Here is a 16,212-nt window from a genome sequence, read left to right as displayed (position 1 = left end):
TACGATGGAATATTACTCAACAATCAAAAAAGATAAACTCATGCAATTTGCAGCAACATGGATGGAGCTGGAAGGGACCATGCTCAGTGAAATAAGCCAGAAAGAAAAAGAAAAATACCGGATGGTCTCACTCATCGCAGGAATTTAGAAAACCTAAACAAGGGACCAGGAAAAAGACTAATTATAATAAAGAAAAAATAAAAATCAACAAGCAACTGTAGACCAGAGACACACTAATGGGACGGGGGTGTGGGGAGGAAAGAAGGGATTAGGGTCAAAATAAGGGGGGTGGGAACTGAATGGGGAATATAACCCAAATGAAAATGCATATATTGTGCAAAAATGAAAAACGATATAAGAATTACATAAAATGAAAAAAAAGATTTATTTATTTATGCATACAAGAGCTGGGGTATAGGCCAGAGATGCGGGGAGTGAGAGAATTCACCAGAGACAGAGTGGGGAACAGAACAGGCAGACCGACTGAAACACACTGCTGAGGGGAGCAGCAGGCGGGTGAGACAGGAGAGGTCTGCTGCACCATGTGGGTAGCTCCCTGGCTGGCTGGGGATGGAACTCATGCTGCAGAAGCTGCGGATTGTTTCATAGTGTGGCACTTAACCCCTGCATCACCAGGGAGGCCCAACTTTCCATTCTTGATCTAGGTCCCATAATTCTCTTATTTTAGTCCATATGCACCCCCATGCAATAGAACAGTCCTGTAGCCTATGTGCATGGGCTAATAAATAGTTTATCAATGGAGGATTAGTAAATCACTATAGTCAATTACTTTCTGGAAGTCAGAGTAAATTTGAAAATTTGTCAGTAATACGTATAATTTGAGAAATCAGTAATTTTGATTTATTGATATTTTTGAGCTCCCAATATGAAAAAAGAAGGATGTACTCACAATTTGTATTACTTAATCTTGATTTTGTTACTTATATTTTATGTATCAGTCATAATTCACACAATTTTAATCTTATTTCGATATTTAAAAAGATTATCTTCAATTCTTGCATATATTTGTTATTAATTAACGAGTTTAAATTTCCTTTAGGGAAACTTATTGCTCACATGTTGATGGCACCTATATATTCAACAGATATTTCATCAGCACTTAGTATTTCCTAAGCATAGAAATGGTTTCTATACAAACAAAGGCTAAATCTGTAGCCTATAATTCCTCTAGTGGTTTTCATTTCTTTGTCTATTTTCTCTTCATTTTGTCATTTTCTCATGCTTGAAACTCTGACACAGACTTAAGTATTAGCAGCGATTATTTCTTACCGCTTGGACAGATTTTCATTTTCATAGTGATTTTACTATAATCTTTATTTTCTCCCTAGGGCTCTAAAGTTCAGTTTCTACCTGCTTTTATTAAATAAACTCATTCCCCCCATCTTTCTTTTCTATTTAACAGCTTTATTGGGGTATAACTTACATGGCATAAAATTTATTCATTTTAAGTGCACAGCTCAATGATTTTTTTCAGTAAATTTATAGTTGTCAACCATCCCACAATTCAATTTTAGAACATTTCCATCACCCCAAGAAGATCCCTCTTACCCATTTCCCCAGACCTTTTTATATCTCTTCCTTATTAAGCTCGCCCCACAACCCTGTTAGTTTCTCTTCCCTTCATATTTTTCTGACACTACAGAAGAGTACTTGTCTGGGCTAATTCTTTTGGAGCATAACCTTTGCTAATTACTGCCTTTCCCTATTTTTCTTTATGGTAGTGTCTCTGGTAATACCTAATCATAAATGAAACCTCTTCTTACTATTAATTCACCTTTAAATAAAAACTTGAGAGACAGAATAGTAGAAAGAGTGGCATGTAAGAGTCAATACGAAAGTCCAAATGTGATGTAACATGATGCTCAGCATCACTTGCCTAACATATGTCAGAAGGGGAAAAAGACTACCTTGGCTTTTTTATGGGGAAGCAGAACCCAGGTCACAGCTGAAGAGAAGGGAGAAATAATGAAGACATGTCTTGGGACATAGAGGTGATTAGGGAAGTAAACTCTAATGTAATTTATATGAGAAGTCTGAAGATATCAACTTGAGACTCATGAAGGGAGTTTTTCAAATGAAGATCTAAAGAGCGATCAATTAGCCAGAAAGACCACGTGATTATAGATGTGGGTTAACTCCACTAGGCGAAAGCATTTGCAAGTCAAATAGCTCCATGAAGGGGCAATGAAATGCTTACAACTCTTCCCTAGTGAAGGGTGCTGTAATGACAAATAGGTACTTTCAGATACCGCTGGGGCAGTATAAACTGTAAAAGCACACTCAAAAAGCAATTTGGAAATGTGACTAAAGGATGAAAAAACCAACTGTGCAATTAATATCTTTCAGGTATCTAGTCTAAGGAAATTATCTGAAATCTGAGAAATCTATATGGATAAAGAGGTTCCAACAGCATTATTTATAATAGGAAAGAGCTGGAGACATTCAATGTTAGTAACAGTGGGGAAATGGTTAAGACAATTAGGTCCATCCATACACATAATGGTTATACAACCAATAAATATGTTAGTATCACTGTGATACATTTCAATTTTTGAAGTATAACCTTCATTTATTGTTAGCTAATTGCTACCTTTCCCTACTTTTCTTCATGGTAGTGTCTCCGGTAGTACCTAGTTGCATGTGAAACATATGAAACCTCTTCTTACTACTAATTCACCTTTAAATAAAAACTTGAGAGAATAGTAGAATATGCTAACTTACATAATGTTTGTGTTAATCTAAGAAAAAGTATGTAAAGTTATGCGCACCACAACTGTAAAGAAACATGCACTAAAAGGATCATAAAGTAATTCACAAAAATTATAAATACATTGAGTTATCACCCAATTTTCTTTGTTACTGTTTTGTTACTTCCAAAGTAAAAAAAAAATGTTAGTAATGAAAACGAGTGTCATAAGTTAAGTGAGGTAAGATGGTTTTTCGGTGGCTTATCCACATGCAAAAGTATCTCTGAGATATTCCAAGTGCCTTGGGACAAGGCCCTTCTCTAGCAGTCAAGAGGAAAATGAAAGACTACCATTCTTTCTTTCTGGGAGAAGCTATTTCAAGTCCCACTGACCTAGAAGTGCAATATCTCAAGGCACAAAATAAAGTGGAGAGAGGTTTTCAATCCAAAGGGGTCTTTCTGAAGACCCAGCATGTTAACATTAAATGAGGACTGATGCACTCCAAAAGACAAACACATATAAAGAAGCATCTTGTGGCAGGTAGAAGAAAACTGCTTTCTTTACACTTAAACCACATCCTGTGGCTAGAGATGGTCCCAAGTACCCACCTGTGCTCCATGTAACAGCTTAGGGGCTCCACACACACCGTGATGGCACCAATGGTGAAGGAGGACTTGACATTTGAGTCTGGATGGGTCTGCAGGGCCTGGACAACGTCAATGACATCAGTGTAGCTGGAGGCAAAAAGGGAAACAGTTTACTGACTGGGACTGTAGCATGGCAAAAGACATACTGAGTGGCTAAGTGAGGAATGGTGGGAGAAAAAACAAAAGGGGAAATATGCAATTGGATTCCTTGGGGTCACTCCACCTCATGATTTTTTTTTTCCACATTTTAGAAGGACAGGTTTATTAGGAAAAAGAAAGGACAAGATGCCTGCACAGATATAAGTGGGCAAAAAGAGCTTCCATTTCATGATTTAGAACCCCTGCTGTCCACCGTGTTCCTGAATTTCCAAGGTTCATTAGTCCTCATAACTGCAAGAGGAGACGAGTGAACTAGCAATCACCCTGCACAGACTCATGGCCACTTTAAGAGAGGCCACTTTATGTGTGGAGGACATTGTTCTGATTGACCTAGCTATCACTAAAAGGTCCGTTCTATGGAAAGAAGGCAAGTTCGATGGGCAGCCTTGCTTAACATATGGGCCTGAGTCCTAGCCTGTGCCTCTGAGAGCCAGTGGGGTGGCTGGGGTATAGGAACAATTTATTTGAGGTATTTTCTGAGTTCCTACATGCAACTCATCTGTAAAACAGCACTTGGCTTTATCCCAGATTACAATATTAGAACCCCACTCCCAGGTCTGCCTCAGTGCTGACCAACCAGCAGTACTTCTACCGAGAACAAGGTATGCTATGTTGAAGATCTCCCCCACAGGGCCTGGTAGTCAGAGTCTTCTGCTCCCTGATTCTCTCCAAGGCTTCCCCCACTGCTTGCGCATAGTGTGTATGACCACACAGGATTTGTCCCACTGGCTCTGTAATAATGAAGGTTCTGCAGTATCCAGGTGGGCCTGAATGCCGGAAGAGCCCCCATACCACAGTCACTGCCGGGTCTTTACAGCTATATACCTGTTAAGTGGGTGACACTCATATACTGCTTCAAATCTCTTTGTTGTCCTATCTGATGGACTTAATTCTCGTGACTAAGTGTCCCAATTTTGTTCTTCAGCATTAGCTTTTCCGCTCTTCTAAGAAAACATTTAGGGGCTTTCACCCTCCATGTTTTATATGAGGGGTAGACACTCTCATTTCTTGAGGTAGAAAAGAATTGAAAGATTTATAAACCAATCCTGAGGATTTGGGTAATTTTAATACAGTAGAATGTCCTATATAGAGAGTGGGGAAGTCCCAGGTTTTTGGAGCATTCCATTAATCTTCATTAATTTTAATGGGAAAAGGTTAGACTGAAAAATAGGCCCCGGGCTCCTCTGTGAGGCCAAGGCATCTAGGTGACATCGCTGGGTTCTGCAGTGGAGGCCCTTGGACATTCAATTTATTTGTTAAGGGGGCCCCAGTTAGGTTCGCCCACTCTTCTCAGTCTCTGTCTGACAATCATCCTCAGTGTGACCTCAAGACAGAATGAGGTTGCAGAGGAAGCCATGACTCCAGCCATCAGAGCCTGTACCAGGTCACTTTAGCTAAACTGCTAAGCTGCATGACGAAGGCAAAAACCTTCATGTTTGCTTCTCTTTTGTAAGCACTCTCTATTAAAAATAACAACAAAACAAAAAACCAGCAGGATTCTATCTTTCTTTCCTCTAAAACAACAGATAATCCATTCAAGTGTCCTTTGGCTCTGTGTTATGTTTGCAATTTAAGCCTAAAATTTGGCCACCTGTTTTACATTAATTCAATTTTTGTTTTGAGAGATACTTTATTTTAAATGTAGATAAAGAATGAGTTTACAACAATCCAGAGTATAAACAAATACAGCCCCTCAAATTCCTTAAAATTAATTTTGAAAATTCAAAATTTCTTGGAGTTTACTTATTTGTGTATGTGCACACACTAGGCACCTGTATAGCTTCCCATAGCCACCACCACAATCAAGCACTGAATAGTTTCAATACCACAAGGATCCCTCATGTTGCCCTTTTATAACTACACCCACCCCTTGCCTGCACCCCCCCCATCCCTAACTCCTGGAAATCACTAATCTGTCCTTTGTTTCTGAAATTTTATAAATTCAAAACATACTAATTCAACTTTTAAAACAACTAATAGCTCCACTTGATGTCCAAGCTCAACACCATTACCCTCTCTGCTGTGATAAATCATAATGGGACCAGGTCCCTCCAGGGGCAAAAGAAAAACTACAGGTTTCCCCTCAAAGACTCCTATATATGAAGATAAATGTCTCAGTCAGGGAAAAAGGTCATCAACTTGAGAAGCCTTGGCTATGTCCTTTTACCAGCAACCTCAATACTGGGCTCCCAAGTCCAGCCCCAAGGAGATGGATATGCTGATGGACATGCTACAAAGGCAGGTGCATGTGTTCCTGCTAAGTCGCGAGAGTGGGCTCAGTTATAAAAGTAGTTTTTTTAACAAGACCCATAGCAATTAGTCGATATTCTCAACTAGATATACTCAAGCTTGACTTGAGTCATTCAGGAAATTTATCTGTGGTCCTGAGGTCCCTAGCATACTACGGTTGCAAGTGGGCAGAGGCTTGGTGTGAGATTACAAATGTGGGTGAACCATACACTACCATGGCGGTCCAGAGCAGCCAGGAAAGCCAAAATTTTTACTGAATCGTAGAGTCAGAGACAAGGAATATCAACATTCCTTGAAGTGATGGAAGACAGAAACAAACCTCAGCTGCACGTCAAGTTGCCAGTTTTGACTCCAGGTCCACATCTCCAATGATTCTCAACTCTGGCAGAGTTGATGCATCCTAATGATGGTGTTGGGCCAATCCATTCCTTTCCTTTGACCATTAGAAGTGATGGAAAGCCAGAAAAAAACAAGTAACTTCAAGCCCAGACTCTTTCTATGAGGCTTCCATGACCTCAGTCCACAAGTAGGACAATACAGTCGACAGAAGGGAAGCCCCTGGCAGGTGTGAGAAAAGATCTGAAGATCGAAGGCCTGGTAGGTGTGTACACTCCCGCCTCCTCCTGCTTCAGGACCACTGGCTGGTCTTCCTTCAATGCTCACCATCACCCTACAGAACTTTGGATCTGGGCCTATTCTTTACTGGAAACAATTAGCAATTGAAAATACTCATTATTACTAGCACAAAAAATGTAGCATAACACAAAAGCACTTTGTGAAAATGCCAGAAGCTTCTTTATTACCAAGCATAATGACACCAGTAAAGAGCACAGCCCATGTATTTCTGACCTGGCCACGTTCTCCTGTGGACTCAGGGTGGTGATGGGCCTCCTTCCTTGGAAGCCCTTAGAATAGGTCAAGGGAAGATGCTTGCAGCCAGAGTTCCTGGAGCAGTGTTACACATTCTGTCAATCTTGACAAGGAGCTCCTTGCCAACTGAACTTACCACACTCCTCACTGAGAGGCCCAGGAAACCCCACTGAGCCAGCTACCTGGGGTTGGAGATTGCAGCATGGGGGCTGGCACTGCAACTCCATAGGAGGATGAAACACATGAAGATCCCTTGCCTAGATGGTAAAGAAAGAGGTTTTGGGGCCTCTATTGTTATGGGAACTTATAAAAGAAGTTTGTCCAGAAAACCTCCTCCCTAATCCCCTACCTTTTAGAGATATGATGATGTTGAAACCAAACTAAAAACCTGTGTGCAAGTTACCGCAGTCTAGGCCACAGGAAGGCAACAGGAATCCTTGCTCATCTAATTTCTATCTGTGTAGCACAGACACTGCTCATGCATATGTGGAGGTTGTTCTGTACCCCAGATTAGCCACACATGAATAGTAATAAATAATAGTAACAGCAAAGTCATCACCCTACTCCTCTGTCCCAAGAAGACTTCCTGTGCTCACCCTTGTAATATCACCAGCAGTCTGGTCTTCTTTCGGATGTAGACTGACTGGCGGGCAGAGCGGTTCTGTTGGGCCTCCAGGGCGCTTGAAAGGTATCTCTGGAAGTGGGCAGCATGAAAACACTCGGAGCTGTCCATGACTTGGCGGTACACCATCCACCTAGAAATAGCAAGTGCAATTTTAGCTTGGGGGCCACCTGATGACCTGCCCTATGGGCTCAGCCAGTGGATTTACTTTTGACCAGTGTTCACCCAGACATTCTGCCCAGTGATCTGTACAGGAGAAAGCAATCCTGGCACCAAAGAAAAAGGAAGAGGGCACTGGTTGGTTGGGAGCCCCATATCCTGAAGCCACATCTATCACAGCTTTTGACAGGGTCTTGCCACTAGACTTCAGCGCTGAGAGCAACTTCTGACCAGTCACTTTCTGAAGCACCATTCAATACAATGGCTTCAATCTGGTGCGAGGCAATTTTTTGTAAGAATCAGAAATGGGAGCCTCCCTGGTGGCGCAGCAGGTTGAGCACCACGCTATGAAGCTGTCCGCAGCCTCTGTAGTGTGGGTTCGATCCTGGCCGGCCGGCGAGAATCCCACATGGTGTGCCAGCCCTCTCCTGTCGAGCCCGCTGCTCCCCTCAGCAGTGTATTTCTGTCATCTGCCTGTTCCCCTCCCTGCTCTGTCTCTGGTGAATCCTCTCACCCTTCCGTGCCTCTGGCCTGTACCCCAGCTCTTGTATAAAAATAAATAAATCTTTAAAAAAAAAAAAAAGGAAACAGAAATGGACAGGGTGAAGGATTCAGCCTGTTTATAGAATAGCAGTAATGGAAATGGGAGAGGAACCAGCTACCTATTTAGTTCTTAATACAATATTTCTCCAAAATTCATTTACTCAACCCCCCAATCTCCTACCCTAAATTCCCAACTTGTTAGTCAATTTCCACTTTTTTAATTTCTCTATGACCTCCCACAGGATGTGTTACTTTTAGACCAACTAGATAGTAAATGCCTGGATCCGTCAGCAAGGATTGTTGAATAGTCCACCATCCAGGTGGAAGTGCGTAAATGATTTCCTCAGGCACACCTGAGCCAACATGGCCCAGCTGCACCTGAACTTCTGCAGTTCCCTTATGGTCAGGAGAGGATCATGACACATCCACCAGCTCCAAAGTTCTTCTAACCCCTGTGGTCCTGAATTGCCCTGCTAAGTAGGCCCACTCCCAGGTCTCTGTCCTGGTCTTGCTGCTACAATGTTCTTTCCTAGACATCCAGAGGGTTCATTCCCCAAATTTCCTCAGGCCTTTGCTCAATGTCTCCTTCTCAGTGAATTCTTCCCTGAGTACCCAATTTAAACTGGAATCCCTTCCCCAACCCAGCACTCTCACTATCCTCTCATTTATTTTCTCCATTATCTTCCATTTCTTCATTTCAGGTCACTTGTCAGTTTTTCCAAACTAGAATGTAAGCTCCATGAGATTTTCTGTCTGGTTTGTTCTCAGATGTATTCCCCCACACTTAGAATGGTGCCTGGCACACAGGAAGGGCTCAGGACAAATGTGTCAAATGAATGCATAGATGGGTATTTACTGTATAGACCAGGTTCACCAAAGGTCAGTACATGGTGAAGGTGTCCCAGTACCCAGGCAGTTCCACGCACAGAATTCCTTTCCCCAAAGCAAGGGCAGCAGCCATACTAACCTGCCATATTCTTTATGCAGAGTGACCAGAAAAGCACAGAGTTCACTAGCGCGACAACCCGGGAGGCCGGTTACAATGCTGATAATTATCTACGAGGAAGAAAAGTAGCATGGCTTTGCGATTCAGCTGAGAGGCAGCACTGTGTGAGAGGTTAAAAGAGGTGACTTCTGGACTAGGTTCTCTGGGTTTGACTGACTTTTTCTTTATCCTCCTATCCAAATTTCCCCATCTTGGTTCTATTTTTCAGCACTCCGTCTCTCAAATCACAGCATGCTTGCTTACAGTCAGCTACCTTCTTACTTTAAGGTGACTGCTATAGCACCTTTTAAATAAAATATAACATGATCATTTTCAGGCTTTTTAAACTCTTGCCTTAGGAGAAAATGATGTTTCCAATTGTTTAGTGCTTTTATTTTCTTTTGCAGCTGTTGTCTAGAATTGCTTGGTAATAAATGACTTCTTTGAGTATATTACAACATACAGTTCCAAAGAAATGGGAGGGGTCAAGAGGAGGGGAGAGGATTAATATCCACTCTTGGGAAGACAGTGTTTATAAAGTATCATCTTACCCTAATGATGCCAGCAAGGCCTGACTAATAAGGCCCTTTCCTTATTAAGCTCAGTGTGTCATCCACTGGCAGGTAAGTCCTTGTCACAACCAGAAAGAGCCAATGACATGAGAGCACTGAGCAAGAGTTTGAAGAAGCAAGGGGGCGGGAACAGCAAGATGCCAGGGTTTCATCAATCCCAGCTTGGCCAGGGTTAATGCAGACACCTGTACACAGTCATTGTACAGCGCAGGTTTCATGTATATTGTTACATCAGTATCCAAGGAGGTGGAGAGTCTTATAAAGGGACTCCGCCTGAATTACTTTTGTTAACTGACACCAAAGATCCAAGGGCAGGGTATCAGGATTATCTGCCTATGAATTCCCAGCATATTTGGTGGGCTCCTCTACCTTTTCGTTTTCTACTCTGTGAGGAGGGTTGATTTCAGCTTGCTGCAGCAGGACAGGAAGATGGACCCTCATTACAGGCTCCTGACTAATGCTGCTGATGGCAAAATGCTGGAGAAACCTAGAAAAACAATGACAAAGCTATTATGTTACCATTACCAGCCTCACCTGAATGTGCCTATTCACATGAAAAACTTATTCAATTGCTGAAAAATAAACCTTAGAGAGATTCCCCTTAGAGAATAAAATTGTACATGGTGTGTCACTACTATCTTTACAGATCCCTGAAAACCTATAAAGAAAAAAAAAACTTAGAAAAGAGTAACACCAAGTTTTCTGACATTTTAAAAGCTAGATCATTAAATACTTATAAACAGAAAACCAGAGCTTACCAGTCCAATTCTGGGAGTTTGGCTGAGAGCAGCTTAAGGGGACTCTGTTTCTCCCCAGCAGAATGGCTGAGGACACTGAAGAGTTTCTGTGCACTGGAGTGTCTAGATTATCAAAAGTTCATATATTAGAACTCTACCTCCCTACAGCACACACATACTTTAACTTAACTCATTCTGATGCTTGCAAGCCAGAGTTCCGTGACAGAATCAGCAATTTCAAAACAAGCAACCGCTGACTTAAACAAAAAGGTGGTGTTAGTGTATGATGACTGGTGTGGCCACACAGGAAGTTTGGCCTGAACCCCTTGGTAATACATGGCACTTCTTATTCATGGTGGGCTTTATCTCTTTTGACTTCTATTTCCCCAAGGTCACTGGCTACCTGCAGGTTGTTAGCACTGAAATGATAGGTCGGCCCTTTCAGAAGCCAAGACCCCTATGTTACATAACAAGCCATCCTGCAGAGAGCAGACACACAGCTTAGGGAAGCAAGCACAAACACTGAAGGCAGTCACTTACAATCTCTTTTGTTCCACAGATAATCCATCTCCCTGGATCACTTTTAAAGAGAGCACTGAGTTAGCCTGCTGTTGCCAAGGGGAGAAGACCTAAACAAAACAGAATTTGAGCAAAGAACACTTTAAACCCAACAACAGGATATGGAATCCACATGGGGATTTGATGGTTGTTGAAAATCTAGACTGTCAGTACTGAGAAAAACCATCATAACAAACAAGTTTGCTTCAAAAATAGATGCCCGAAGCAATTCTGTTCTGTATTTTTCAAAACCAGAATTTCTTTCTGAGTTCCTCTCCCAGGGATTCTGCTCCTTCAGAGGCCAGGAAGCATAGAGGATGGTGTCCAATAACACTGTTCTGGCAGCAGGGAAACAGTCTTCCCAGGTACTAGGGCCAGAGAGAAGAAATAGTTCAAGCAACTCCTGTCTAAAGGCAGAAGAGAATCTAATGGGCCGTTTCTAGGTCCCTAGACTGAAAGGACAAGCACAAGGAGGTAGGAAGGACCAGTAGGCAATGAGACACATACAGACTGGCCTGATATGCCACTCTACAGCCAAGCCAGTGTTATCTCCTCCATGTTCTGCAAATTTGTTTTGAGGGAGCAACACTGTCACACCACTCCAAACATTTCTACTAGTCATGAGGGTAGGCATGTGTTTGACTTTTACTAGTGTTTGGTCTCAAAGTGGGTCATACAATTTTTGCTAAGTCACCTCATTCATACAGCTGTGCTGAGTGCCTATAATGTGCATGCAGCCTGCCAGACAGGACTATTCAAAGGGCAGGGTCTGTGAGGGAAAGCCTGGGTGGGGTACACGGCTCTGATCCAGTAGATAGGGCCCAACAATTCAATAAAGGAGCTAAAAGGAAAACGAGTCTAATTAGGATTTAAACGGAACAAAGGTTTTTCTTAGAAGCTAGAAGTCTTTTTGTTCAGTTGCTTTAGGCTCTCACCCTGCAATGGTAAGAGCACCATTCTAGTACCCAAAGGGACTAGAAGCAGTTACCCCATCATCCCTTCCAACTCTTCATCACCTCATTATTAGCCTTGAGACACTGCCTTAAAATTGCTAGGGTAAAAAACAGTAGTTATTTTGCTAAAAAATGATTGGTATTACCTCTGTGTAAAATGCTTGGTATATCTTTGATTTGGGGAAAAGTGCAATCATCAGAAAATTGCTTGATCCATGGAATTGAACTGGGAGATGGGGAAGCAATGAGCTTTTGAAGTCTATCAGAAGGGCAGCAACAATACTGGTGGAATCCTAAAGAGAGAAAGAGGGAACAGTGGTGAGAAAAGTCATTTGCATGATACCAACCGCACAAATGCTGTCAAAATATGTATGACGAATTCAGTGTAATTATTTTCACATTATGTGGTTTACTGGGATTTAATTATAGATGCTTTTTTAAAAGATTTATTTATACAAGATTTATTTATTATTTTTATTTATTTATACTAAGATTTATTTATTTTTTAAAGATTTATTTATACAAATATTTATTTATTTATTTATTTATTTATTTATACAGTCAGAAGCGCGGGAGGGTGAGAGAATTCACCAGAAACAGAGCGGGGAACAGAGCAGGCAGACTGACGAAATACACTGCTGAGGGGAGCAGTGGGCACGGCAGGAGAGGTCTGTTGCACCATGTGGGACCCTCGCTGGCAGCCAGGGATCGAACCTGTGCCGCAGAGGCTGCGGGAAGCTGCAGCACCAGGGGAGGCCCAATAGATGTATTTTTCTATTACCACTTACAGATGACATAGGAAAATACAGGTGTCTTTTTCTCCTAATCTGAACATTTTATCTCAAAATTCTTTCTAGGGTATTAATCCCTTTTCAGATATATGATTTGTGAGTATTTTCTCCCATCCTGTATAGGTTGTCCCACTGTGTGCTTTAATGAACAGAAGTTTTTAATTCCCCCTGTCCCCCACAACCTCTGCCCCAACATTGGAAGTTTCAATTTTGATGAAATACAATTTATACATATTTTTTTCCTTAAAGACTTATTTATTTATGCATACAAGAGCTGGGGTGTAAGCCAGAGGTGTGGGGGGAGGTGAGAGGATTCACCAGAGACAGAGTGGGGAGCAGAACAGGCAGATGTACTGAAATACACTGCTAAGGGGAACAACAGGTGAGACATGAGAGATCTGCTGCACCATGTGGGTCAGCTCCCTGGCCGGGGATCAAACTCATGCTGCAGACGCTGTGGACAGCTTCATAGTGCTTTGCGTAACCCCTTGCGACACTAGGGAGGCCCCCATATTTTTCTTTTTTACCTGTGTTTTTGGGGTCATATCTGAGAAAAGGATGGAGGGGGTCAAGTGGTCTAGGGAAAGGATGATGTGTGCTTTGATGGTTGGAGTGGTATGGCAAAATACATCTGAGGAGGGATGAACCTTTTCCCTTAAATCACATACAGAGTTGTCAACCAATGTTACGTCAATAAAGAGAGAAAAAAAATGAAAAGGCTCTCCTCTCCTCATTGAATGGTCTTCACAAAAATCATTTGACCATACATACAAGGGTTTATTTCTTATTTCTTTTTTTTTTTGTCAAGGGTTTATTTCTGAGCTTTCTTTTTTATTCAACATTGGTCTACACGCCTGATCTTAGGCCAACTCCACATTGTTTTGATTACTATCGCTTTATAGTAAGTTTTGAAATGAGGATGTGTTAATTCTTCAAGAACAATTAAATTGTTCTTGAACAACCCTGAATTCAAGAAAAATTTCCAAGATTGTTTTGGCTATTTGTGAGTCCCCTGAGATTCCATATGAATTTTAGGATGAGTTTTTCTATCTCTACAACAATTACAATTATGACTTTGGTATGAACTACAATGAATTTGTTCTGTTGTCTTAACAAAAAATAAATCTTCCAATCCATGAACATATATATGTCTTATTTAAGTCCTCTTTCTATCTTTAGCAATGTTTCATAGCTTCCAGTTTACAAGTTTTTAACTTCCTTGATTAAATTTATTCCTAATTATTTTACTTTTTTTGATGTCCCTAGGAGGTCATTTCTGAGGTACCACTGAAGGCCTTCTTCAGCCTAGTTTCTAGTCCCCTGTGGGATGAGTTAATGGGACTGGGTAGCTGCTGGGATTTCTGACCCAGAAGCCCTTTCTAGCAAAGCCCTTGACAAGGTTGACAAGGCTTACAAGAGACCTGAGCAGTTTCTCCATGACTTTCCTGCCTGCTTCAAGCACAGTTCTGATTCCAGACATCCTGACTCATGGCTTTCCCTTCAGAGAGTATTTTTTTTTTTTTAGGGTCCACCTTTAATTTTTTTTTTTTTAATTTTCTAGAGGCATGTCTTATTTATTTATCTATTTGTTTGTTTGTTTGGTTTATACATGCACTGGGTACAGTCAGAAGCCGGGAGGGTGAGAGAATTCACCAAAGCCAGAGCAGGGAGCAGAACAGGCAGAAGGACCGAAGTACACTGCTGAGGGGAGCAGCGGGCGGCAGGAGAGGTCTGCGCGCCATGTGGGACCCTCCTCTGGTGGCCGGGGAGCAGCCGGGGATCGAACCAGCGCCGCAGAGGCCGTGGGCAGCTTCGCAACCCAGCGCTCAACCACTGCGCCACCTGGGAGGCCCTAATTTTTTTTTTAATTTATTTTTTTAATTTTTATATTCCCCATACAATTGCAACCCCGATTTTGACCCCAAGCCCTCCTTCCTCCCCCCACCAACAGTGTCTCTGGTTCATAGTTGTTTGCTGATTTTGATTTTTTTCTTTCTTATAGTTATTCTTTTTCCTGGTCCATATTTAGGTTTTCTAGATTCCTGTTATGAGTGAGACCATCCAGTATTTTTCTTTTTCTTTCTGGCTTATTTTGCTGACCATGATCCCTTCCAGTGCCATCCATGTTGCTGCAAATTGCATGTGTTTATCTTTTTTTGATTGGTAAGTAATATTCCATTGTGTATATGTACCACATCTTCTTGATCCAGTCATCTATTTTTGGGCATTTGGGTTGTTTCCAAAGCTTAGCTATTGTAAATTGTGCTGCTATAAACACAGAGGTGCAGGTGCTCTTTGGAATTAATGTTTCTGTGTCCTTTGGGTAAATACCTAGGAGTGGAATTGCTGGATCATATGGAAGCTCTATCTTTAGTAGGTTGAGGAACCTCCACACAGCTTTCCATAGTGGTTGGACCATTTTGCACTCCCACCAGCAGTGCAGAAGAGTTCCTTTCTCTCCACATCCTCGCCAACATTTGTTGTTGCTAGTTTTTTTAATATGTGCCATTCTCACTAGTGTGAGATGGTATCTCATTGTAGTTTTGATTTGCATTTCCCTGATTGCAAGTGACGTTGAACATTTTTTCATATGCCTGTTGGCCATTTGTATTTCCTCTTCGGAGAAGTTTCTTTTTAGCTCTTCTGCCCATTTTTTGACTGGATTATTTTCTTTGTTTTTGTTGAGTCTCATCAGCTCTTTGTAGATTTTTGTGATCAGTCCTTTATCATTAGTGTTGGGTGCAAAAATTTTCTCCCAGTCGGTGGGGTTTCTCTTTGTTTTGGTTATTGTCTCTTTTGCTGTGCAGAAGCTCTTTAATTTGATGTAGTCCCAGGTGTTGATCTTTGCCTTCACTATCACTGCTTTGGGTGATGAGTCTGTAAAGATGTCTTTGAGGTGCATGTCATTTAGTGTTTCGCCTATATTTCCTTCTATGTATTTTATGGTTTCAGGTCTTATGTCTAGTTCTTTAATCCATTTTGAGTTGGTTTTTGTACATGGTATGAGGTAGTAGTCAAGCTTCATTCTTTTGCATGTAGCAACCCAGTTTTCCCAGCACCATTTATTGAACAAACTTCCTTTGCTCCAGTGCATATTCTTTGCTCCTTTGTCAAAGATTAGTTGACCATAGATCTGTGGGTTTATTTCTGGGTTTTCTATTCAGTTCCATTGGGCCATGTGTCTGTTCTGGTTCCAGTACCATGCAGTTTTGATTATTATGGTTTTGGAGTATAGTTTGAAATCTGGGAGAGTGATGCCTCCATTCCCAGAGGGTATCTTACTGAACATCAAAGTCAGCAATTGGTAAAACACTTACCCCATCATAGAACGAAATGGAATTCATGTGATGCTTGGAAATGATGATACTTCCATGATGACGGTGAGAAAACAGAAGGCCACTAGAGAAGAAATGCACTTTCCCTGGAAGGGAAAAAGAGCCAGTCAGACATGGAGAGTCACATCCTCGGGGTGGGAAGGGAGGGGTCAGATCCCATTGTCATTCCTGGAGGTATGAGACATGCTAGAGAGGTAACTAGAGATCAGTGTCTGTAGAACTTAAGTTACATGATTTTTATGCTTAGCCCTGTGCTCTGGAGAAGTCAATGTTCCCTCCTGGAGCCTCGAAGAGAAATGAAGTATTAGACAGTTTTTACGTAA

At 41.6% G+C, this 16,212-nt stretch overlaps 1 protein-coding gene across 1 annotated transcript in view; it reads right to left on the bottom strand.

The window, feature by feature from the left end:
- Positions 1 to 16,212, bottom strand: part of DNAAF9 (dynein axonemal assembly factor 9) — a gene marked incomplete at both ends in the record, with an annotated part of 97,079 nt that overhangs the window by 25,114 nt on the left and 55,753 nt on the right. The window contains 8 exons of the mRNA XM_084246686.1: positions 3,317 to 3,442; positions 7,231 to 7,389; positions 8,926 to 9,014; positions 9,885 to 10,002; positions 10,274 to 10,375; positions 10,793 to 10,881; positions 11,910 to 12,056; positions 15,872 to 15,975. Of these exons, the coding sequence (XP_084102812.1) occupies positions 3,317 to 3,442; positions 7,231 to 7,389; positions 8,926 to 9,014; positions 9,885 to 10,002; positions 10,274 to 10,375; positions 10,793 to 10,881; positions 11,910 to 12,056; positions 15,872 to 15,975 (934 nt within the window). The remainder of the gene's footprint in view (positions 1 to 3,316; positions 3,443 to 7,230; positions 7,390 to 8,925; positions 9,015 to 9,884; positions 10,003 to 10,273; positions 10,376 to 10,792; positions 10,882 to 11,909; positions 12,057 to 15,871; positions 15,976 to 16,212) is intronic.

Source organism: Talpa europaea, assembly GCF_964194135.1.
Source record: "Talpa europaea genome assembly, chromosome: 11".
NCBI lineage: Eukaryota > Metazoa > Chordata > Mammalia > Eulipotyphla > Talpidae > Talpa > Talpa europaea.
Note: the sequence above shows the minus strand (reverse complement) of the source record. Positions and strands in the feature narration are given on the sequence as shown.